Source organism: Venturia canescens, chromosome 11 (genome assembly GCF_019457755.1).
Source record: "Venturia canescens isolate UGA chromosome 11, ASM1945775v1, whole genome shotgun sequence".
In the NCBI taxonomy this organism is placed as follows: Eukaryota; Metazoa; Arthropoda; class Insecta; order Hymenoptera; family Ichneumonidae; genus Venturia; species Venturia canescens.
The window spans coordinates 14134463-14161355 of record NC_057431.1 but is presented as its reverse complement, the minus strand read 5'-3'; the positions used below and the strand labels follow the sequence as shown (position 1 = coordinate 14161355).

At 40.0% G+C, this 26893-nt stretch overlaps 1 protein-coding gene across 3 annotated transcripts in view; it reads left to right on the top strand.

Moving 5' to 3' along the window:
• Positions 1-26893, top strand: part of Ac3 (Adenylate cyclase 3) — a 146562-nt gene that overhangs the window by 57339 nt on the left and 62330 nt on the right. For 2 of the 3 annotated variants that reach the window (XM_043432097.1, XM_043432100.1), the window contains exons 3-5: positions 1635-1919; positions 9463-9749; positions 10274-10602. In XM_043432097.1, coding sequence (XP_043288032.1) covers positions 1635-1919; positions 9463-9749; positions 10274-10602 — 901 coding nt within the window. The remainder of the gene's footprint in view (positions 1-1634; positions 1920-9462; positions 9750-10273; positions 10603-26893) is intronic. The other variant, XM_043432098.1, reaches the window with a different exon arrangement.

Sequence of the window (26893 nt, the reverse complement as noted above, 5' to 3'; positions counted from 1 at the left end):
TTTTCGAGCCTATAAAACTTATAGATATGCAGAATAGCGATAGCTCGAAAAGGCGAAAGTCAAAATGGCAATGTTTAAAATTGGAGATCACCGGTCTGAGTAAGTGAGTGAGTGAGACGTGTATATTTGGAGCTCCACTGCATTTCTGTATTTTGATCGATCGACTTTTTAACCTTTCGCTATTTTAACTGTTCGACTTTTTGGTGTTTCAGTATTTCAACCTCAGTAATATTTGGTCTTTCGTTATTATATTTTCAAAATTGTGAATTTTCACAGTATCGCTGACTGTTGTAATTTATGAATCGACAGAGTGATAGTCGAATTTTCGAAAAATCGATATTTTAGTCATCGTCCTATGGGCGATTATTACATTCTATTTTCGATGTAAACATGCTTCGAACCTTGCAGTTTCTGCTTTATTTATTTTCGGCATTCAAAGCTCTAGTCGAATCTATCTGTCTCCATATTATCATTCGAAGATTATAAACTCGAGATTTTAGCTGTTCGAAATTTTAGTCATTCCAACATTTGATCCCCACCCTCCTGTTTAATTAAAATAGTCCAAACGGTAGAGCCATTTAAATACAAATTTCGATGTAAAATTGATTTAAATCGGTGGAATCTATAATATTATTCAATTTACGGATTTGGTTCAATTAACTTTTTGTAGAGCATCTACTCTGCTATGAAAAGCCGTTTAGAAATTATTGCAGCATGGCAAATGACAGTAGGAAAATATAAAAAAAAAAAAATTCCATGTTATCATCGCAAAACTTCAATACCAAAGCACGATCTCTTAATATTCTTCGACAGGCCCCTCTTTTTGTACAGTTTCATTTTTGGGTGGAAGTGAAGATTTTTGGGGCAATGGAAGAATCTTTTTCTAGATTTGGAAAAAAATAGAATGACATTTTTATTCAATTTTCAATACTTTGTGGCACTTGGTTTTTCGAAGTATTTTGTATAAGAGTTTAGTACATCCAGGTTTGTCCCCGTGAGCGCCACGCCGGACTGTACATAGGTAGAAGGTGACTAAAGGTAATTGTCGCCCAAAAGACATTACAGACAATTTCTCAAACTTAAACTATGTTTACGCAACGATAAGTCTTATTCCGACCGCCAGGCAACAAGTCGAAAAAGCGTCAAAAATGGGCCGTAAACCCTGTCCACAGGACAATAATTCGTACGAGTAGCGGGGAAAAATGTTACGTCATACAGTGTCTAGCGAGAAAAACCTTCGAGATGGGTAACTCTTATATTTGAATTTGTTCGGGCAGACAAACAGTTGCTTCCCCAGATCAAAAGAAAACTCTTTTTGCATCAAAAGTCAAGATATAAAATTCAATCACTATTCTTGAGAATGCCTCTCCATTTTTTAAATAATAAATTCATTTGAAAGAAGAATTTTTCGAACAGCTACAAAATTTGGTTGGGGACAGTCTGAAGAGTCCCGCGTTTTGCCTAAGTCTCCCCTATAGGACAGCGAAATTTAATATATGTTGATCGTTTTCATAAATATGGTAAAAGTATCCGAACCTGAATTGAAAAAAAAAAAATATACATACAAAAAAATGTTGAGCGTTCTGCTGGGAAAGAAAAAATCAAAGTGATTGTATAGTACTTATTTATTCCAGATACGAACAACTGCGGATAAAAATTCTTGGAGACTGTTATTACTGCATAAGCGGAGCACCGAACGAACGACCGGACCATGCAGTATTAAGCGTCCATATGGGTCTCTCAATGGTTGATGCGATCAAATACGTCCAAGCTACCACCAATAGTCCTGTCGATATGCGGGTTGGAATACATACTGGCGCCGTATTAGCTGGTGTACTCGGTCAAAGACAATGGCAATTTGATGTTTACAGCAAGGATGTCGAGCTTGCCAATAAAATGGAAAGCAGTGGAATGGCAGGGTAATTTTCTTTAAACCACTCTATGCATTCTCTGTTAAATCCATTGTGTGCGTGTGTGTACGTGCGTGCATGGGCTACAAGGGGGAATAGACGGGGATCTTGCAAGAGAGTGGGGTTAAAATGATGGATTCAGCTGATAAAAACTCGAAAGGGTATACGCAGAGACAATAGAAATTGATAAAAAGTTTGTAATGTTGCAACGTAATGATCCATGATCCGATTCTATTCGACTCGAAAGTTCAAAATCTCAAAAAACATCGCGATCCGATGCGATATTTTTCTTGAACGCGCACAATGACCGATTGATCGCGTCGTTGTTGACAGGTGACGGCCATACTGGCGAACGATGATTTAAAGGCCGAAAAAAGCCGTGGCGCGCGACATTAGCGACGCGAACCGTGAACAAGTCGAACTAAAACATCGAAAATTTATACCTCGTGTTTTTGTTTTAAAAATCATGAAGATCATTGTTAATATTGTAATTAGTCGTTATCAAACTTTGCAAATAAATTCAAGAAGATAATAAAGCAAAAATGCGCTTGATAGTGTGCGTAGATCGAATGTTAAACAACACATCACGACGCGAACAGCATTTTTTCGATCAATTTGAATTCTTAATAATAATTCATGTTTATTGTGAAATAAAACTTTCGTAAAAATTAATAAATAATAAACGCTAATTAGTTTTGATAATTTCAATGTTAAATAAAATTGTAAAAAAAATGAACTTTCACGCATCTCACGGTCGAGACTATAAAGTAATCTCCCTGATCCTAGCAAAGAACATAACCTCTCTAACTCTTCTTTTGAATGTCTGTGATATTCACGGCATTCGGCGACGTTTGCAGCCTGTAGTCTAGTGTTCATTTCCTACCCTAAAAATCTCCGAATTATTGTTGTACAGGATGATGGAACGACGTTCTAATCATTGCCGCGGACAATAAATTACCTAACGTCACGGATGCTTAGGATATTGGTGAGACTCGGTGACGTATCGATCCCGTAGACTGGGGTCCGCATTCAAGGTGGGTAAAAAAAAATCGACTTCGTTTTTTTTTATCCGACACCGAAAAACTAGTTCATGAGCACCTCTAGAAAGTACTCACCAAAAGTGATCTCTTAATATTAAGGGGAAGATCCTCCTCTTCACGGTTTTCTATTTTCATTTTAATCACATATGACAATATTTCATCTATAATCGATTGTTAAGCCAATCCCCCTCCCCCCTCCCGCCCTACATAATTCGTAGGAAATTGACTACAAAAAAGACCTCTTCGGTTTAATCGATTACCTTAATCATGTAGCATGCATTCATATTCCAGTTCCAATGCGTACTGATTTTAACAGTTTTTTGATAACTATTTTAAATTTAACCATATTATTTATAAATTTTGAGAATATTTATAAAAATTTGACAGCATTTCAATAGAATAAGAACTTTTAGTTACCAATGGAAATATGCCACACTCATTTGATGATAATTATGTTTCAATAAGTAACCAAACTAAAAATACATAAAAAAATTACAATAACTTCTTCAACCTCTAACCCCGAATATCCTGTAAATGGTTAGATTAATAAAAAACAACAAGACGCTTTTTTTGTAGAGCATTCAATTTCCTACAAAAAGATGTGGAGAGGGGAGGAGGATTGGCTTAACAAAATCAATTAAAAATGAAATATATCCATTTTTATATGAGACTGGAATGAAAATGAAAAATCGTGATGAGGAGGATCCTCTCTTTAATATTGAGAGCTCACTTTTGGTGAGTACCTTTTAAAGGTGCCTAGGAACTAGTTTTTATGTGTCGGATCCAAAAATAAAAAAACCGAGTCGATTTTTTTTACCCACTCTAGTCCCCAACCCATTCTAGCGACCCAACCTAGCCTAATTCTTTTTAGTTTTCTCTATCTTGCTAGAATCAGGGATGATTTTTCTTGTGAATAATGTTGTAAATCTGTAAATTTTGTAAATTTTTCTCCTCAAAAATTTTTAAGTTTAAAATTGGAAATAAATGAGTCTGAGTCAAATAGAATGGTAATTTTTGTAAAATTTGTAAATTATATTAATAATTCGAAAGGCCGCGGTACGAATTTACGATTATATCGCGATTATCAAATATTTTTTTTTATTGTATGAAATCATAACATTTTTAAATTATCGAATTTTTTTTTTTGAATTCTCATTTCCAAACGAGCGACTACAATTTTCCGAGTTTTCATTAGAAATTTAAGTCGAGCGTAGAACACGTAATCAAAGATCGATTTAATTTTTCAAACTGCCAACGAAAAATAATTTCCGATAATCGGCGAACGTGATCGCGAATTATTCAATGAAATTCAAAATAAGCTGTCCTATAAAAAACGGTTAAAATTTAATACATTCAATTTGTTAACATGTTTCAAATATAAATTCCGCGTTCTCACGTTTCTTTCATACCTGATCCTTTTTATTAAGGTAGCTCGAACCGACGCGTGACGACGTTTGGCCAGGTCGACAAGAGCGTTGCGTTACAATGTACACACAATGTATTCCATGTGGAGCCGGCGGACTTTTTCCCTGACCCCTGCCATTTTAGTTTTTTATATTGTTATGTTAAGTCTAAAAGACACCCTGGGGAGTTTTTTTAGATTTTTCTGAACAGCTTTTTTTGGAAAAAAAATCCAAAAAACGCCCATTTTTTAAAATCTAAAAAAAATCCCAAAAATCGGTGATTGTATGCCAAACATTTTAACCTATCGCTCGTAGTGGAAGTATGATTTTTTCTGAGTGTTTGTGAGCTATTGACGGTGAAAAATTTCTAAAAAAATCTAGGAACAAATTAAGAACAAGGAATAATCAAATCAAAATTATTCATCTTAATCAACTATTCATTACAAATCTCCAATATAATATGATTGTATACGTACAATATTTGAAGCTATTACACCAGTCATGAAAGCATCTTTTTCTGGACTTGGAAAAAATGGAATAACCTATTTTTATTCAATTTTCATATTGAATTTTCATTACTTTCTGGTACTGGGTTTTTATAAGTATTTTGCATTATAGCGACTTTTCTCGTAAGTCGCACAAACAAACGCCTCAATCTCGATAACTCTTGGGCGCCAGTTTCCGAATTTTCGTAAACAAATTTATATGAAATATTATGGAGAGCGAGATCCTTACATTTTCCCGGTCATAGTTGGAAGTGAATATCGAATTGGTAAAAGGGTGAGGTCTTAAACGATAAGAAAAATAATCTAGTCTCAAACAATATTTTTCGGAATGACATAATGAAAGTTTATTTAAATTATAATTGATACAATGTTGATCAATGAAATATTCAAGGTTTCCGGAAAGTTTTCAGATATAATAATTCAAGTTTCTTTCGATATTTTGATTATAATCAGTTATCTTTTTTATAATTTCGACTGTCAGATTTCAATAAAAATATTTCAATGAAACTTAACCTACGGACTTCGCGGTACTAGTCAGACGAATTTCTCTCGGCAATTCTTAATTTATGACAACGTAATAAACGGTTGATGTTTTACCACGCGAAACGTATGGAATTAGTCTCTCAAACGTGAACGTTACCCGGAAACAATATCGCTCCTTATACAACAATTTCTCAATACAAAATAGAGTTCTTTCTCAAACAAAATACATAAATTATTGACGAATAAGGCAAGTGAAACGACAGCTCACGGCTCCCGTTTTAATATAGAGAATTCCGGAAAAGAACCACGGATTTTCCGCTCGAAAATTCGGTGACGTCGAATTCTTGACGGGGTCAACGGCGGCTCGAAAGAAAACGTTAGGTCACGTTGCGCTCCAAAACGAAAAGTCTCTCCTTAATTACGGGGTCGTGCTTTTATACTTTCGGGTCTTACCCCTCCCCCGCGCTTCGCCTACTCGCAGGAGTAGGCTTGTTCTAGTAGTTCTTGTAGGATTGTTCTAGAAATTTCGTCAAAATCGAATTTCACTCGTTTCCCGAATTTCGACAAATTATTTCGATGATGGTCGGTGACCTCTATAAGCCGAGATGTTCTGAAGATCCCCGATGCTACTTAAGGAGTTTCGGTACAGAAGTCTGAATATTAAGAATTTGATCAAATTTGGTGATAATGTTCTTCAACATCAAGTGCGAAAACACAAATTTTTTCTAAATTTTCTTCTACTTAGTTATCGAGTAATTACGCATTAAAGCAGATTTCTTATGCCCGGAATGTATACCTATACTTACGCTATGCTTACACACCTGAACTTTAGTGACCAATTACTCGATAACTGTGTAGAAGAAAAATCTCAAAAAAATTTGTATTGTCAAATTTGGCACTAAAGAATATGCTCACCAAATTTTATAAAATTCTGAACTTTTTGAAATTTTTTATGTTTCTAGCATGGTTCAGCATGGCAACATTGTATCGCCTGTATTGAAACTCCTTAACGCCTTCCGAGGTGAGATAGCTCCGAGTGAAGGCTTCGAGCTAGCGACCCTTCATCAAGAGTTCGATGTTCGATGATGAAAATACTGATGACTTTGACGCCTATGCCTTCCCTTTCGATAGATTTAACGGTGTTTTTCAATACGATATTTTCAATTCATTTCGATTTTCTCTTCTTGGCCGACTGTCGCTCGCTCCTATAAAATAAAATCAAATCAAATAAAATGAAATAACGCTCGCTTTTGACTCAGAAACATTTTTCTCGAGAGGAATTCATCGTCGGTACCCGACGTTTTCTCTCTCGTCATGCCTTTTTCCTTAAATTCTCAGAAGAAACGAGGTGTTCAAAGTTAACTCGTTATAGTATAAAGAGTTTAGTGCATCCGGGTTTTTTGCCATGAGCGCCATGCTGGACTAGTTTAAGTGGCCATTAATTGAGATACGGAATCATTGCAATTTTTTTACCACGATGCTCAATCAAAAAGAAATGTTCCTTCCGATTCTTCCATGACGTGTAATAGCTTCAAATATTCTACGTATAACCATATTATATTGGGAATTGGTAACTACTAGCTGATCAAGGTCCATAATTTTGATTCGATTATTCAAAAATTGTAAAGAAAGTCAATTTTAAATACCAAAATATTTAACTATTGGTCCGAAGTGAGTGTTTCTCGATTTTTTAAGAAATTTTTCAACGTTAATAGCTCAGAAACACAGAAAAAATCATACTTCCACTACAGACGATAGCTTAAAATTTTTGGAATACAATCACCGATTTTTGGGAATTTTTTAAGATTTGAATAATGAAAAATAAATCTTTGAATGTTTAAAAGTTTAAATTGATTCTCTATATATTGTGACGTAACACTTCCCGAACGACCCGAAATCGAACCTAACCCCAAAAATACATCGCGACGCAGCGCGATGTTTTTCCTGAGAGCGAACAACGACCGGTGAACCGCGTCATTGCTGGCCGGCGGTGGCCGTACTGGTGGGTAATACAAAGGCCCGATACAAGCGGTGAAGCGCGATACTAGCGGCGCCGCGTATTAAAAACTCGAACTACAATATTTTTTTCTTTTGTTAATTAAAATTCAATGCGATCTCGGAAAATATTGTAGCTGGACTCAAAAGACGCGGAAAATTGTAACGGATCGAGGAAAAATAATTGCGACATGAAATTTTGTAGTAAAATCTTGAAAATAATAAAATAAAAATGTGCTTTACTGTGCATACGTAGATCGAATGTTCTCGAACCAGCCGCAACCCAAACAACAATTTTTCGACCACATCAAATCTTTTTAAATTGAACTTTGTTATGAGATAAAACATTTGTAAAAATGGTTAAATAATTAATTGAGTAAATTTTTGATTTTATCATTATAAAATAATTCTGAAAAACATAAAAGCGGTATTTGGCGCATCGGGCAAAATCGCAATCGGCCAATGGTGAGGCACGAATCATGGCAACGAGCCAATAGCGAGTCCCGTTACATTAGAATGCGCAGAACGCGTCCAAAACACAAAAATTCGGCGTTTGATAATTTTATGGTGGGGAAACGGGTATAAGAAGCGCTGCGCGACTCATTCGACAGGCAGTCCTTCCTCAAAATTCTGACTCGGCACAAAAAGGCTGACCTCGAACATTCTTCTTGATTTTAGCAAGCAACCTAACCTATCCTAATTTTCCTGGATGCCTGGATTCTTGGAGCGATTTGGCGACATTTCAATCCCATAATCCACGGTCCACACCTAACCTTTAAATTTTCCAAGCTTTCCGTTGCACGGAGTTCTCGGAGCGATTCGGCGACGTCTCGATCCCATAACACATGGACAGCAGGTTACTTTTAACCTTCCAAATGCTCAGACTGTCGGAGAGATTCAGCGACGTTTCGATCCCATAGACTGGGGTTTGTTCCTTAATTTTTTATTCTTCTTTTGCTTGCTAGAATCAGGGATGATTTTTCTTGTAGATAATTTGTATTTTTGTAAATTTTTTTTGTTTATTTTTGTAAATTTTGTTAATTCCGTAACATCATCGATAATTCAAGAGGTCGCGGTACGAATTCGAGATTATATTGCTTCAAATTAATAATATTTTTTTTTGTATAAAATCAAAACAATTTGAATTATCGAAACCTTTTTATTTTTATTTTGAAAACGAGCGAAAATCGCGTAATTAAAAATTGATCAATTCGAAAACGGCGAGCGCAATAAAATTTCCCCCAATTGGAGAACGCAATCACAATAATAAATAAAAAAAAAATTTACAAAATTTACAAAATTAAAAAATTGTACACTATTCAAATTCATCAGTTTGTGAAAATAATTTCACTTCAGATACATAATTTACTGATGGAATTTCATAATGCAATTTATACATTCCGGGAGTTGACTTGGCGTTTTAATATGTAGTATCTAATTTAATTTTGAAAAATATTTGAAACCGGGAATTGAAAAAAAATGTAATCAAAAAGAATCATAAAAGCATGTGGAGTGAACAATTTGGCCATGATCGCAAATAAGTAAAAAAAAATGGTTGCTAATGAAATAACTCGAAAACATTTGAAAAAAATAATCACTCTAGGAAAAAATCGTTTATGCTTACAATTGAAAAATCCGGTTGACTAATTCATTTTATATTTTTCGAAAGATTCACAGTCGAAAGATTTTCCGATGACGAAATTTTTGACCGTTCATCCATTCGATTCGCCTGGTTTTTCAAAGAGTAATAGGTAAATGAAAAAATAATTGAAAATTGTGCACACAGCTTTTCTAGAGAAAGTTGTTAAAATAACCAGTAAATTTCTGCCGATGAGTTTGTATAAAGAACGAAAAACAGCAAAATAAAAAATGAACAGGTCAAGCAGTTGTTGGTTTGGGGTAAGACGCCTCGTATGCTCTATGCTATGTTTATTTTTCACTTGGACACGGATTTTAAAATAATTCCCACAAACAAGATTACTGAGTCATATTAAGCTGACTCAGTCGATTGATGATAAATGAGGTTCATATATTTTAGGAAAAATTTTTTCTGCTAATATTATTCGTGTGGCTTGCTCTCATTTTTTAGTTTATTTCCAATGACTGGATCCTTTGAATATTACAGTAGAGTGCACATTTCTAATGCGACTCTGAGTTTTCTAAATGGGGAGTTTGAGGTGGAACCGGCTTATGGTGAGCGACGCGAGGAGGCTTTACAGAAAGCCGGTCTGGTGACCTATTTTATTGTGAGGGCTCTAAAGCCCTTCAAGCCGGCAATCACGAAAAGCCTGGCATCCCTAGCCGATGCTGAGCCTTCGAACGACCAACTTGCTATGGAATATGTGGATGGCAGGAATAAGGAAGATTCTGAAGACTTTAGACTTCGGCTGCGAAAAGAACTTGATAATCGAGGTGATGTGGCGTCTTCGTTAAAACACTTCTTCAATTGAACTAAAAGATTATCAATATTTTCAAATTCGATGACAGTTATATCAACCATATGCTAAAATATTCAATTTTCTTATCGATTCATATCTATTACAATTTTTGAGCCTAAATCATTATATGTTCAAGTTACTTATACAAATCTATATTTTATAAGCAGAAAAAATGATAATACTTTCAAAAAATAAATGCACCGAAACGGAATTGTTTGAAAAAATCACTACAGATTTATTATTTACGTAAACTTCTAATCACACAGTGTCCTACGCTATGTCGATACTGATAATGGTGGATGTTATTAAAAAAATTGCATATTGTTTAGAAAACGATTGATGACTTTTTTTCAATTCATGACAATGGAGTAGAGTGATTCTAAGAATAGTATTCTCAAAGACTGGGGAACGTATGATAAAGTTTTTTGAAAGGTCTGTTTATGCCCAAAATGTTCTTGATTTCGTATTATTTCGTGGATTTACCGCTCTGTTTGACAGACGGTGGAGCGGAACTGCGGGGTCACGCTTCCTGGCTGACCCTACATTTCATAGATCCGAATGTGGAGGCTGCGTTCCACACAAGTGGCGAAGCTTTCTCACCCCTCTCATTACTCGGTGGTCCACTTGTGATGGTTTGCACCGCACCCATTTGGAGAGTCCAGCCATGGGGACCATTTACCTGGGGTGGGGCGGGCGTTGTCACCTTGTTTGGGATTGTTCTCGCCGGTGCAACTTGCCTCGGGAGCGCTGTTAGAGCTAGATGGCTCAGAAGGACTCTTGCACTACTAATGATTTCGTCCCTAAGTGTATTTATACTTCTTGATATGGTGAGTATTTGAAAATATCTATCTGTAGTGCGAAATGTTTTTTTTCATTCTTCCTTCAGGGATGAACATATGCGACATTTTCCAAAATTTAATTTGCCGCCATCGTTGCAACGATGAAAGTAAATGACAAAGGAGGCTGTCTACTCGACTTCACCAATTTCGCCGAGATTGATAAGATATGCAGGGCTTAGCTAGAAATGGAAGTGGAAACTTTAGATGTGCAAGCATTTAGAAAATCAAAATTTTGACCGGGTTCTTGTAACCGTTAAACCAAAAATGTTTATATGTTTGCCAAGCAGCGGTTAGCGTAGTGGTAAGAGCTCCGACTGGTAATCTGTTGGTCGTTGGTTCCATTCTCCGTGAGGAGTAGGGTGGCCGCAATTCAGATCACTTTTTTTTCAGAAATTTCTTTGCGGAAACATCATCCATATGAATTTAGAAAAAATGATGGCCGTTCATCTAAAAAATATGAAAAATAGTATATTACACCACAAGGGCAGAAAGTTTGAAATTCTTGCACTGCTCGTCATAATGACGCGCCTGCTCCGACATTTGCTGCACGAGCGAAGCAAGTGCTGCTCGTCGGGGGCAGGCATCAAATACACAAGATTTGCGGAACTAATTTATATGATAATTTGCATTTCTATGAACCTGAAAATAGATCATTATTCCGAACGACTATATTCATTTTATCAGCCCGCTCACATTATTTTTTACCTTCGTGTTTATTTTATCGAAAAGGATAAACGTATGTTATTCGTACGGATTTGTAGCAGTATAGTGCTATTTTGATAATCGTGCTTGGAAATAATATATGGCATTTCCATAACATATTTCTGGATAAATAAAATAACCTTATTCGTATGGTTTCCCGATGATTTTTTCCCATTGCCTTTCAAAAAATGTGTTGGCAATATCGATTCAAATGTCAAAAAATAATACGTCAAACCCTTCAGAATATACAAAAAAAGATTGTTCCCGCTGTGACATATGTCAGGCGTGCAGTTTTGACAGTGCAGAAATCTTAAACTTTCGACTTTGAAATCAATGTCGTAACACGTACTTTCAACCGAGGTGTAAAGAAATAGTATATTACTCAACTAGGAGGGAAAATCTACGTCAAACCGCGGGTAGAATTGCCAATTGACAGACAACAGAATTGACAAGCACGCGGTTTGAGATAATCTAATTTCACTCCCGTGGGATGTATACTATTTTTCACCACACATGTACCAAAAATTCAACCTTCCGATTTCGAAATGTTGAACTTTCGGCGGTTTCCATCATTTCCAAACTAGCTGGACGCGAGGAACGAACCTATCTCCGCAAAATGAGTATCTCTTGTTATTAAATAATTCAAAAATTACTTTAATAATATTGGATGATCACGGAGTTCGGTTTTCTTCTTCTCATCCTTTACAGGCTATCTCCTACGGGAGTATGTGCCACAGTATTATTATCATTATGGTTTTTTTTACAAGGAATTGGTGAATCCTTTATACGGATTCCCCTCAGTCTTGCAAACTAAAGGAGTATGTGGGACTCCTCAAAAAAAAAAAAAAAAAAAACAGGCGTACCCACTAAACAGCCACCTCCTTGATGTCCTCCCCCAGCCAGGAACTATGTTGATATTACTTCTGACTGGGGGTTCTGTGCGTGTTCATCCGTTCGTGCCGTTCCTCCGTATTTCGTTACGTCGCGTCACTCCGTCTGCTCACTCAGTCATCTGTTATACAGCCGTCCGCGTTCTTACGTCTCAGTATGTTTTCAGGTGTAGGTGGTGACTAAGCGCCACCATTCGGGTCCGTGCAGCATCACCTTTATGATGTTATCGTTGTCTCCAGTTCTCGTCTGAGTCCTGTCCAGCGGTTACACACAAAAAATGTGTGCTCTGCGTCGTCTCGTTCGTGTCCACAGTACTTACAGTCCGGTGTCCGTACTCGGTTCATATTACATAGGTATCGTCGGAAGTAACCGTGCCCCGTTAAGAGTTGGGTGACGTAAAAATTCACGTCTCCAAACTTCCTTCGAAGTCACGGCCTCAGGTCCTTTATAAGTCGTCTCGTCCAGTTTCCACCTCGTTCTTCTGTCCACCGTCTTTGCCACATGTCCATCGTCCTTTCACGCTCGGCGATTGCCACGTTCTTTCGTCCTATGTCCGCGCTGCTCCTGTAGATCCTCTTGCGCTCAAAACCAAGGAGATCCACGGGTATTACGCCCGCCACCACCAAAGCAGCTTATGCAGAGACTGTTCGGCAGGAGCAAGCAATCCACAGCGCGCCTTGTCTCTGGACCATCGTTATTGTCTTACAGTATTTCTTCGTCTTCAGGGAGTCTGCCCATATTTCCGCGCCGTTTAGGAGGATCGAGCGAGCTGTCGCTATTAACAGTCGCCGTTTCCCTGGCCTCGGTCCCGATGTGTTTGTCATCGGGCGGCTCAAGGATGCTATCCTCTCGGCCACCCTCGAGGCTATCTTCTGTATGTGAGGCCAGAAGGTCATCTTCGTATCGAGGGTTACCCCCAGGTACTTGAGTTCCCCCTTGATCTCCGTCTCGTGTGTCGCCACTCTCATGCAGAGTCGCAGTCCGTGATCTGTCATCCAACGTCCAACTCGTCTCATGGTCTGGTTCAACGTCAGCTGCACCAGCTCGAAAGACCGCTCTGTGATCACCGCTGCTACGTCGTCAGCGTAGGCGACGAGGAGCACTGCGAGCAGCATCTCCAACCGAAGCAGGCTGTCGTATAAATCATTTCAGAAGTCAGATTCCAGTATCGACTCCCGTGCAATCCCAGCGATGACTTGTCTTGTTACCCACCCTTCGATCGTCTCGTACGCTATCCGTCTGTTTTTCAAGTAATCCTCTATAACCTGAACCAGCTACGATGGGATCCCGAAGTTGCTTTTCAGCGCCTCCAAGATATCCACCCACCTGGCTGAGTTGAAAGCATTCCTGATGCCGAGCGTCGCCAGCATTACGATAGGTCGTGCTGCGTGGCAATGTCTATCCAGTTCTAGGAAGGAGTTGACCACCTTTTGGATCGCTCCAATCGTCGATCGACCCCGCCTGAAACCGAACTGCAGGTCTGAGAGACCCCCTGCGGCCTGCATCACGTCCGTCAGTATCGGTCTCAGTAATTGTATAAAGAGTTTATCTGTCGTGTCAAGCAAACTCAACTATCGGTAGGCCGACGGCGTGTTAGGATCACCCTTTGTTGAGACGCGAGCGAACACCGACAGCCGAGAGAGAGCGAGGCATCTCACCCAACCGAGCGAGACAGCGAGAAGTACAGCGCACAGCCGAGTGCGAGCTCTCACGCGCTAAAGCCCTACCGCTCACGCAGAGCGACAGCACCTCCTAAGCCCTCTCGCGAGCCAGCAAGCGCGCGCTCACCATTCGTTCAGTCACCGGCCGCCAGGCGGCCCGGTGAATCACTCCTTCGCGTCAACATTAGATCTTCCGAACGATGATTTAAGGAGCAAGGATCGATCGACAATTCGGATCAAAATCGAACCCTCTCTGGGAATTACTGAGCTACTCCCTCAGATTACCCTTTCTCTTGTTTACCGAGAATCGCTTTCACGACTCCATCCTTCGGCGGAGCTCTCCCTTTGCTGTCCCCACTGCCAGACTCTCCTCGGGAACTTACCAGCACCAGTACTCAAACCCGGCCTGCCTGCCGGGTTCACAGAGGCATCCAAGCCGAGATCAGCTCGGGCAGCGAGTGGGAAGCTCTAAATACGCCACGCCGCAGTCCAGCCACTGCGCCCGATTTACCAGGGCCGGAGCCGGTGGCACCAGCCGCAGACGTTACTCACCACCGGGAGGATTCACCACACACTCCACCGTGCCTGGTTCCGGAGGTCAGCCTCAAGGGATCACGGTGGCGAGTCACCTCAACATACCCGCCTTTAATTTGGCGTGAGCGCCTGATTGTACCCGATGGCAAAGATCAAAATAATAATTTTGTGTTTAATAAATGAGGTTTTTCACCTCCTTGAAATAACTTAACCAAACATAATCTCGGCTAAGTTTCTCGCAACCCCATCAGACGCTAGAGGCACTAACTCCAGCACCATCTCTCGCTCGAGTCACTCGCACAGTCCGCTCACTCCTGCAATATTCGTTGCTACCTCGTCACTTCGTAAAACTCAACGTCGATCACTCTCGCCACAACTCGACTTTTAACACCCTTACCTTTTGGGATAAGGACGAGCTTCGCCTCTTTCGACCGACCCCTGAATGTTCCTGTCGTCAAGCACGTGTTGTACAGGTCGAGAAGTATCTCCGGCCGTAGGCGAGCCCCAAGCCGGAGGCTCTGATCACAGCACCTTGCCAATCTTCATCGCATTCGCTGCTCTGGTGAGCTCCTCTGCGGCAAAGACGGGGGGCGCCGGCACGTCAGCATCGTCCATCACGTTCGTCCGAATTGGGTGGGTTGGAAACAATCCGTCCTGCTGTTTCGGCGTGTTTGAGTTCCGGTGGGACTCGGGCCCCTAGTTTGCCGGTCACAATCTTGTAATCGGTTCCCCAGGGATCCTCGTTCACCTCCTTGCAGAGCTTCAGGATCAGGATCAGGATGTCCGCGTCATGTTCGTCGGTTATCTGTGGTAGGAGCATGTCTGCGGTCTAATCGCGGTTCAAGTTTCCCCGAACTATTCTGTCCGTCTTCCGGCCTGTTTCCTGCACTCCTCCAGCGCGGCCCGGAACATGGCGCACTTCCCGGTTCCGGTGAAGTCTGTTCTTACAGTCCATCGCGTAGTGTCCGGGTGCGCCGTATTTGCGGCAGCATTTTGTCCTGTCCACGTCCTTGCAGTCAGCCTTTATGTGGCCGAAACCAACGAATTCAGACGTACATAGAAGAGTAGTCCATAAGAATCTTATGTGCCGACTTTAGCGGGGACATGTCCCCAGCGTTAGTTCTGAAATGCGCCGGCGCTAGTGGCGCGTTTCACTCTCGCTCTCACTTCCTCCCGTAGGCTTATGTGCAGGGGACATCATGGCATCCTTTCTGCTCTTACAGCTGTTATGTGCTGGGGACATAGGGCGTCCTTTTTGCTCTCATAGCTGTTATGCGTTGGGGACATAGGACGTCCTTTTTGCTCTCATAGCTGTTATGCGTTGGGGACATCATGGCATCCTTTTCGCTCTTATAGCTTTCTGCACTGAGGGCGATTTTTCTTTCTACTCACATTTTTTAAGATAAATCTTTTTCATCTTAGGGAAAAATTGATTTTTTTTAAATTCTTTTAATTCGAAATGAGTATAAGCTGTAAACGAAGAAAAAAAAATTTGCTGAGTGCAAGAATCGAACCCGAGATTTCGAGCTACGGTGCACTGATCATAACCACGACACTACTATTAAACTGTAAGCTTACTACCACAATAATCTATATTTAAATTGTGAATCAACGCTTACTGTTTAAATTGAAATAATCTGAATAGAATTAATACGGACATATTGAAGTCTCTTTTAGGCTTCAAAGTATTATGTCAAACATTTTTGGCTTGATCCGATAAAAAAAAAACACATCAAAACAATGAGGGCTTGAACTCTCGCTCGACGACCCGATCCCATATGACTCGAGCGGAAACACCGCAATGACCCGTGACGTCACAGTGCGAACGTCACGCCGCCAAGCGACGGATTGGGTGGCAGAAAGTTTGTCTTCAAGCCGCCCGTAAGAACTGGACTTCTATGTACGTCTGAATTCGTTGCCGAAACCAAGGCACCTGTAGTATTTCGTCACCGTCAGTCGTTTCCGAACGCGGCAATACACCCAGCCGATGCCGATTCTACTTCGCCGAAGCAGCGCATCGGCTTCCCGCGATTCTAGTTCGCAGACCGCCATGTACTGCTCAGTGCGGTTCGAACCGTAAATGTGGACTCGGAAGTCCGCGTCTCGTCCTGTTTCCCGTTTCAGTGCGTCAGTCACGTCAGCCGGAGTTGCAACACAGTCCAGGTCCATAATCTCCAATTGGACTTTGGAGGTCATAGCCCTGACGCTGCCCATTTCCCCGATCGCGTTCTGTATTTGACGTTCGAACTCGTTGCGTCCGTCTGGTTTGCCTGCGTCTGCCTGTAGCTTCAGCAGACACAAGCCTTTTTTAGTTTTCCTCAAAGTCGTCACCTGCACGTGGCTCCTCTTTGGATGTATCGTCGTCCGTATCTTCCGTACTATGTCTGTATACGTCATGTCCGTACCCGGTTTGACCAGAAAAGCCAATCCCCTTTGCCGGGGGGCCGGTCCGCTTCGATCAGCCCGGGTTTTTGCGTCCGTTGTTTTTGTTTTCTCAGTGCCTTTTCGTGTAACGGTCTGCCCGTCTGTGACCAGTTCCATCGTCGTCGGTCTCTTTTGATAGGACTCCGGCGTGGTTCCGGTCGACGAACGTTTCCGTTTCGTCCGTAGCGTCTCTTCGTTGCTGTGCGTTCCTGTCGGTGTGGGTGGGGCTTAAAAGTTAGAAGGACTAAAATAGCGAACAGGCATTCTGTATATCTATATATGCATTGTGACCAATTTTTTCACAAAAGTTCAACTTCTTCTTTCGTCGATTTCTTTATTCGAATCTAATTCTTTGGGCGCCAGTCGCTAAGCGACTCGACTAAGAAAAAGGTGAACAGCTGACCGGCTTGATTCAGCGGGAAGGGCGGCGTAACTTTGAAAATAATTCACAAGAACACCAAATATTCCAATATTTTACAAAGTCTTTAATCTTCGTCAATATTACAATCTTCGAGAAGCGAATTTCGTTACTAGATTATTACGATGAGAAGTTATTTCGGGAGATCGCGACACGAAACGACAACAAAGAAAAAAAGTCACGAATCGATACACACTACCGCACTCACTCGATCGGGATCCTACATTCAGCATAATCTATTCCGAGCTCGTATTTTCTATCATGGATCTACTCATGATTAGAAATTATTTCAGAAATAAAATTCGATGATGAAAAATTACTTCGGGAGAAAATAAAATACTGAATCCCCGCTATCGTTCGGTTATTCAGCCGAGCTATCTCCCAGAAACGCGTTTGAACTCCCGATCCACGTTCTCGTACTTCCTCACACACTCACATACTTATTCCTGACTCTTTCTCCCTAGTCTTAACGAACAATTACTAACAAACGCTTAGATTTTCATGTACGGCCATGCAACGGAGAATTTATGCGATTTTACTTTTTCTACCCCGAATTACCGGAACGCGGGGAACAATGAAATTGAAAGTCGGCTTTCTGCGGGGCAAAGCCGCCGCCGAGACACGTTTTCTCGATGTTCCGAAAGGAAAAATGACGGGAACGAGCGAAATTAAACTTTATCGTGAGATAAATCAATAAACATTAATTCACGGGAGAATATTCTTCGAACTCGAGTCCACCAACCGAAACGAATAACGAAAGATTGGACTTACGGTGTGTGAACTTGACTCCCGAGATCGCACGTTCAGTCCGCTCGATACTCCACGAAAATCTCAGAATATCGATCCTCGTTACGCGGCGCATTACCGCCCCTCTTCCCCAATTCTCTACTGTCCAATGACAGGTGCGTAGCATCCGTTCTCTCTAACGGGCGTTAGACGGGGCGCCGAATTTTCACGGGAATAATTATTTATTTTTCGATATTAACAATAACCCCTAGCCAGAGAATAACCAAAATTGCGATGAACGACGACGGGAAGAGTAAATATTCCGGATCACGTTTTTAATCACGAGTTAAACACCCTCAAACTTAATAAGGTCTGACGCCCCTTTTAACGGGACTCCCTTACGCAGTATCGATGTAGATCCCTTCTCCATTATTGGAAATTTTGAGTCTCGCGAACATTCGGGAACATTCCAGATTGACCACCCTGTAGTTGTGTACGTTTTAATATAGTGTCAGTGGGTTGGTGCGTACGAGCCCTGCTCGAAGTACGCCTGCGTTGTGAATGTTTCCCTCTCTCTCTCTCGATCTTTCTTTTCTCTCATTCCACCCAGAAAATGGCAAAATAAGTGAGTCTCACTCAAAATATCTTGACAACGACGGTTGGCCTTCCCTCCAGTTCGAAATCAACGCTCCCAAATTACATGAAATGATAAGATTAACGAATAAATTAAATCTTCCTTTTCTTTTAACAAGGCCCTACAGAAATCTTTGCGGAATTGTTGCGTGGCTGAAGCATCGAACGAAACGGACGGGAGAGCATCTGTGACAGCTCCTTCATTTACTCTTTCTTTTAGTTACGAGAAATAAAAAAATCGTCACAGCATATATAAATAGATATACATAACCATCCACGTTGTGATGGTTATGTAACGAGTCAATTTTTTGCCTGGCATCCTCGGACATCCTGGATACGCCCGGAAAATTAAAAAGTTTGTTTCAGGCACCTTTCAGCAAAGTTCAAACTCTGCGAGGTAATTTTTCTCAAGGATGCGCTCATCCAGATGTATCCATTGATGCACTAGGTTGTTTTGGTCACATAACGAGCCAAAATTTCGCCTGGCATCCTCGAACACCTTGGATACGTCGGGAGAATTCGGGATTTCGTTCGTGGCACCCTTTCGCAGAGTTCGAACTCTTCGAGGTTATTTTCCTTGACGATGCCCTTTTCCAGACGCATCCATCGACGCACCAGGTTTTTTTTGGCTATTTCTTAAGTCAAATTTTTGTCAGGCATAGTCGGACACCACGGATACGTCTGGAAAATTTGGGAGAAACAAAATTATTGCATACTTGCAACTAATAACTTCGATCGTTGTCGACCGAATAAAGCATCTAAGACATTTTAAGATACTGGTAATTTCTAATTATTTTTTTTGTTTCGCTCCTAGAATTCGGGCATTCAAATTTAATCATCCAAGAAGAATAAATCAATTTTAGAATTATTTCATTCCACTGTTTAGGTGGAATTTTTTCCATTGTCAATTTGAATGGTGAACGGTCATCATTTCCTTTCCATATATTTCTCTTCTTCATTGGTTCGTCCTTTCAATTATTGTCGTTACTTGGTAACGAGATCAGACTGGTGCAGTCGCACAGTCTCAGCACTGTCAGATTTTCGGCAGGTTACGTTGTCAACGGCGTTAAACATTTTTGGTGACAGATCAGTCTGAAAATCGTTCAGCTGCGCTCAAATCACATATGCTGCAACTCGAATGGTCGGTAACAATGACAGGTCCAGGCATTAATGGAACTTAGTGTTCATATTTTTTCGAACAATTGCTACTTCGGCTATTTTCGTCGCCATCTCGTGGATGAGCCTCAGCAGTTGTATCAAGTTCAGTTTGTTATTTGTCGTTGTGGTCGTTTGTACCGTTGTCTGTGTTTGGTTGTTAACGGCAGAGGCGTAGCTCGCCACGCTGCTGCCGCTTTACACACTGTCCGTCCTGTTTCGTTTCAGTAGGTTTAGTAAAGTCTTGTTCCCCTTGTTGTTCCTTGTCGTTCTCCTCCTCACCGTACACAAATTGCGGCTCTCAAAATCCGTGCTGCTGCCCATGGCCGCCGGGGCTTTCATCCGATCGGAACCCGGGGTGGATTCCCCTTGAGAAAGGGTGATCAATTGAGGTAAATCGCTGTTTTTATTGTGCATTTTTATTTTTGTTTGTCCCGTCGTGCTAAAGGTCCCTCATGGTCGCAACTCCATGAACCGCGCTGGGACAACACACGGCCCCATAGCCCCCCCCCCCCCTCCCCCGAGTACAGTGTGCGTGAGGGTGAGTGCCCGTAGTGACAAATCGGGCTTCATTCGCGGGAAGAGCCCGTCATTGATTAAGCCCTTCATTAACTTTCAGGCGAATCCGTTTATAGGAGACCCCGGACATTCGCTTTTCGGTAGAAACCGTTTATAGGGTCACCGAGCATTCACATCCCCGGTTTGTCGAAGGGCGTGTGCGTGCGTGCGTGCGTGCGTGCGTGCGTGTGTGTGTGTGTGTGTGTGTGTGTGTGTGTGTGTGTGTGTGTGTGTGTGTGTGTGTGTGTGTGTGTGTGTGTGTGTGTGTGTGTGTGTGTGTGTGTGTGTGTGTGCGTGTGTGTGTGTGTGACCTAAGCCCTGTTGGCCGTATGCAAAAATACACGTTGCCCGCCCTGTACATGAGAAATCTTGGACGAATGGTTGGATTTTGCAGAGCATTCTTATTATTATTATTATATGTAGTTTTTTTATTTCATGTTTCCATATCGTAGTTGACGCACGGTTGGTATGGCTAGATATATGGCGGGGAACCAAAAAGTGAAAACTGCGGCGACATAAATACTCAAGGAGATTGTATGGAGATTTCATTGTTGACCCTCAGCAGCCACACCTTAGCCAGGCCACATAGCGGCCACATGGGGTAACTCATTTTCCCACGCTGGAAAACCTCAAAAAATTTTTTTACATAAAAGTAAAAAAATGTTATTTTTATGTCATGATACGCGAACAATGCAGCTGTCTAACTGCATGGTACCAAACTGAAACCCTGCCTATGTGTACACGAATATTGTTGTATTCAAATTCGAAAAAGTTAGTATACTACCCCCGTAGACACGTGTACATTCGTACGGGGAAATCGATGACAGAAAAACCAATGCGGAGTGATCGAACGAAAAAAAAATTCATTTTACTTTTCACATGCAGACGCGGAACTTTTGTATTAAAAAAAATTGTTTGGAAAGTATCCTGTTAATGTTTTTTATTTATGAGCTTTTGAGACATAAACATTGTTCATATAAAGTAGGGTGGCCGCAATTCAGCTCACTTTTTTTTTGCAAATTCCTTCGCGGAAACATCATCAACGTCAAAAAAAAAAATGTGCACCAAATTTGAATGCGCTAGGAGAATTTAAACAGGTGTCACTGAAGAGTTGAAGTTTTAAATGCAAAACGCGTGTATTTATCAAACTTGTTACTTAAATATTATCTGCCTCCCATAATAATGACGATAGAAATCTGAAATTTGGTACACTTGTTATTTATATTAACGAGTACGAAACGAATTTTTTTCAGATTTCTCCAAAGATTATTTCCGTGATTTTTACCGTTACAAATATAACCATATTTTGAATTTTTTTAGCACTTTTAAACGTCACTTTGAAGCATTTAGACAAAGTTCGAGCCGTAATCAACAGTGTGCACTTACCAATAACTCATCAAAATCTGAAATTGTGTGAGAATTCATCGATGAAGCGCTTCAAACAAAGTCCCTCTGCCAACGTTTGGATACGTTTTTTAAAAATTTCCGACCACTTGCTTCATGATTAAATTTCGTTTCTCATCATTAGTGAGTCTTTTATTCCCACTTTTGGAGAAACTGTGAAGTTACATGGAAAATAATTTTTTTTTTCAAATCAATGGGTGAAATTATTTTTTTTGTTTTTAAAAGTATTAAAGTAAGCTTAACGTGATATAAATGTAGTGGACATGAAGTATCATTTTATGGATCATGTTGTGTGATTATTATGATTTTTTTCTATCAATTGTATATAGTGATGGCACTTACTAGTGTTGAGCCTTGTTCATTTTTTAATGCAGGAATGGATAAAATTTGTTCGCTTTCTTAGATCGTTTGTAACTATAGTTATGATATTAATTCTGTCATTCAAGAATAAGGGCACAAGGGTATGTAGTATACAAGAAGGAAGTAAATTTTGATTTATTTTAGGTAACTTTCTACGAATTTGAAGATATTCTTCTTTTCAATCTGACGTTATGTATTTGCTTGATAAATACATTGATTTTTTTATAACCCCAGAATCAATGGTTTTCTTTTAACGGTTTCATATTGACACGAGCTTCCTCAATTGCGATGTCTCCCAACAGTGTTTGAGTATGAGCTATCAATTTGGTGCCCAAATCGTGAAAAATATTGTTGTTATCGACGACGTTGCCGAAAGAGGAATCAAACTCATTACAGAGTACAACAGCAGACTCACTAACGATAAGGAACAAAAATAGTTCCTTTTGTAAGTCGTCGGAGATTACCATAAAATGTATCCAGATTCGAACAAGTAGATTTTGTTTCGACCGCTTCGCCGACGAAATCTCCCGTAAATTCCAATTTGTATGAGTTATTGTTAAGTGTACACTATTGATTACGGCTCAGACTTTGTCTAAATGCATCAAAGTAACGTTCAAAAGTGCTTCGATTGATCAAAGTACTAAAAAAATTCAAAATATGGTTATTTTTGTAACGGTAAAAATCACGGAAATAATCTTCGGAAAAATCTGAAAAAATCCGTTTCGTACCCTTTAATATGAATAATAAGTGTACCAAATTTCAGATTTCTATCGTCATTATTATGGGAGACAGATAATATTTAAGTAACAAGTTTGATAAACAGACGTGTTTTGCATTTAAGACTTTAACTCTTCGGTGGCACCTGTTTAAATTCTCCTAGCGCATTCAAATTTGGTGCACATTTTTTTTTTGATGTTGATGATGTTTCCGCGAAGGAATTTGCAAAAAAAAAGTGACCCGAATTGCGGTCACCCTAATATTATATGAATCTAACAATAAGTTTATACATTGTATTTACATAATCTAGAACCCACGTGTTATCCTACAATCAACGTACACTAGATTTATTCAGAGAAATATCATATAAAAATGAAACTGAATTATTTCACATGAACAGACGTGATTCCATAATGACTAGGATTGAACATTTTTTTTTTACTATAATGTCAAAAACTTACGTTTATTTTGTTTTTTGACACCACAAACAAGTCGATTTGAGAAAAAAAACTTCTGTGTCAAGCACCGGTTGCGGTCACATGGGGTAACTGGTTACCCCACGCCGAGAAAACGAACTCTCACAGCATCGCCACGTGTTTTTTCAGCTTCCTATGTAATGGAGTCGCATCTCACATTTGCCTAATACCGACAGATGGCGTTACTTGTATCAATTATAAAGGTTTTAGACCTCTAATTTCACTTTTTCGGAGCCTGGGGTAACTGGTTACCCCATGTGGCCGCTAAGGGTTGAAAAAATCACAAATAGGGACAATAGAATTAATATCGTCATATATAAACAGGTTATTAGTCGAAATGGAACCTGGTTAATCTCAAGATTTTTTTTAAATGGTCTCATTTTTAACCTCAGAGAGTGAAAAAGGTGGCATTGCTAGAATAAGTAGTTGATGTTACATGAAAAATAGCCACAGGGGCAAGATTTATCATTCACTATACGTTTAGAGTGTAGATGTGCAGGTGTTAAAGTGTGGCCAGTTGTTATTCTGTTAGCTGTTAAAATGTATTTATGACTCAGGTGAGTTGATTGAAACCATAGTTTAGTTTTGAATGTAGTTGAGTCGACGAGGGCTTTTTTAAAGTTGGCCAGGAGTTCGAATCAGTCGCATTTATTGGATTGTAAAGGTAATCTTCTTGCATGATTAGCCGCTCTGTCAACAAATTCATTGTCGAAGATACCCAAGTGAGCTGGGATCCACATAATGAATATGTTTTTGCCCAAAGACTGGGGTCACAGAGCTTTCTCTTTGATTTTTATTACAAGAGGGTTGATTTTAGCGTTTTTATCGGCGGAGTTTAATGCAATCACCGATGAGAAAGAGTCAGAATAGACTAGGAGGACGGGGATTTTCTCTAGAGATAATACAACCAGTGAGTGGAAAAATTGTAGCCAATTCTGTAGTAAATATTGAAGAAAAATCGCTCAGATGAAGGTAACGGACAAGATGCGAAGAAGTGCTACAATAAAAAGCCGCTCATACTTATTTTGGATTCGTTGTCTTGGATTCATCGGTAAATACCACTATGGCCTCAAGGAGCCTGGATGCAATTATTTCAAAAAACAACAGATTAGGAGATCTACCCGACTTTTCATTTTTTATTTTCATTCCTAAGTGAATATTGGACCCGACAGTGGACCTCAGTATCTTTGGCTGGGCTAAAAAATAGAGGGAAAACTCGTGACGTTGAATGATTTGAAAAACATTGCGGAGTGAAAGCCTGATCCTAAAGATTGAAAAGTGGCCCAATTTCCTTTTATGAGAAATGCTCCTGTGTGAAAGTTTTTACATAAGTTTCAGTCCAGGGATTAAAATATTGGATGTACAAGAGACTGATTTAAATAGATGCTTTTTAATGAGCATGGATCTTCTCGAATCTAATGTATGCTAGGTGTAAAAGACCATTGTTTGGGGTACTAATAATGCAGCCAAGGCATTTTATTAAAGCAGAAAATTAAATTCTATCAAGAGATACTAACTAAGTAGGATAATGCTGAATCTGTATAGAACAGGGACCCCAGTCGACTGTGGAATGGACTGGTGATCTGTTTATGAACAAGAGAGTAGAAGGATGAGCTCCCCAGGAGATATCCGAGATAGCATTAAGAATGTTTAAAGATTATTTAGCTTTGAGTTGTAAGCTTTCGATATGGGTTTTCCATAATAGCTTGCTATCGGGTACGATGTGCAAGAATTATTGAAGGTAATGGATGAGATTATGTGCAAAAGACGTTTTTTGTTTGTGTAAATATCATGTGGGGATTTCTCCTCGGAAATTCTCAGACCCAAGGAAATCAGACAATTTTTTAAGGGATGAAGTCAGTTATTTCGAATAAATGTCATTACTCGACGAATTATACGATTAAAAGTTAGTTATTTCAAAGGAATGAAGGAATGAGTTTGTTATTTCTAGTAAAGAGGCATTCAAGTTGGAGTTAGAGTTGTAGATTGCAATATCGTCAGCAAAAGACAAAATTTTTGTGTTGTGGCCTGTACATTTCTCAATCTTGTGAATATAAACGTTGAATAAAATCGGGCTAAGGACCGAGCCCTGGAGCAGTTCTTTAGAGACTCGTCTCGGGATAAAGGTACAAAATAGTACATTACGATACGTGTGACTTAAGCTGCCTATTATTGCACGGCGTGAAGTAAACGCCGTGCTATAATAGAGCAGCTTAATTCACGAGTGTCGTATACTATTTTATAGCCCGTATGACATAAAACCGCATTTTAGCCACGCTTTTGCGTGGCTAATGTGGTCGGTCTTTTCTAATTAAATTATAATTGTGAATAGAAACCTGGTTTGAGGATGAAGCCAAGTTTCTTGGAGATAGACAATATCGAAATCTAAGTTAAAATGGTGAAGGTCATTTAGCTTATTCATGACACTTCTGTAACTCATTGGCCTATGAGGAAATGATTCTTTTGTTACATAATGAAATGAAGTACCCCTACTGGGGTAAATTTGTAAGTTTTATTATTCGAAGAAAATCAAAATTTCAAAGTTTCGATCATATTGTTTTGTTTTTAATGCACATATATATTGTCGTACCATCTGATTATTGAAATATTAACTCGCAAACTCATATCTTTTACATACACTCAGCACTCGTGCACTCATACATCCATTCACGCGTCGGCTCTCGCGCTTGTTAAACCACGTTGTTCTTCATTTGGTTTTTTGTAATTTACAAATTTTTTGGGAAACAATATTTCGTTTTAGAAGCATAAATTTTAACTTATCCCGCAATTAGAGTGTATCCCTCGGTGGCTCTTGCCCTGGGACCGAGGTAGGCTTCGATGCTCGGGTGCAGACGTTGAAATTGAGATGAATAGAAGACTGGCCAGTCGATTTCACGGTGTACTTTGTTCAACTCCCGAAAAGTGTCCTGCCTCGTTGACGTCCCAGAGCGAAGAGGCCGAGAGCGTGAGATCGCGGCTCGATGAGAGGGCTATTCCCTCTCCTCGACGTTTAACAATTTATCCAAAGTCTGGCAACACGGAGAATTTGTCACCTCCGACCGCCAAGATTCAAATCTTCAACCAATCAGTCGAATCAAATCGACTGCTTCGGACTATTCCCCGATAATAATTCGCGCAATTTATAAATAAAGGATTGCATAAGGCGAGTAATTTCGGAAGAGACAATTGCTTGGATGTTGATTATCGACAGGTTCGGATCACCCTCACTATTAACTGAGGATCTATCCTCAGTCGATTCGTCGATATAAATCTTATCCTGTGCATACCTGAGGTTGATGTTATTTGGAGTGCGTGCTTCGTCTATAGACGGAAGGAGATTGCGAAAACACTCGTTGAAAGGAAAATGATCGTTAATGTTGGAATATTAACTTTGGAAATGAGATGATGAAGAGTCGTGAATAATTCTTGTATTGTTAGATATGTGTTGTATATGGGTATTAAATTCGAAAAATCTGACCGCCTGGGAGGAAAGTTAGATTTTTTTTTTCATAGACATTAGGAGCCGGGCTACTTGAGGACGTGAATTTGCAGTTGTTGATTGTGGGCCGCGAGATATTCGTGTGACACACAAAATCCTCGATAAACGCATCACTATTGTT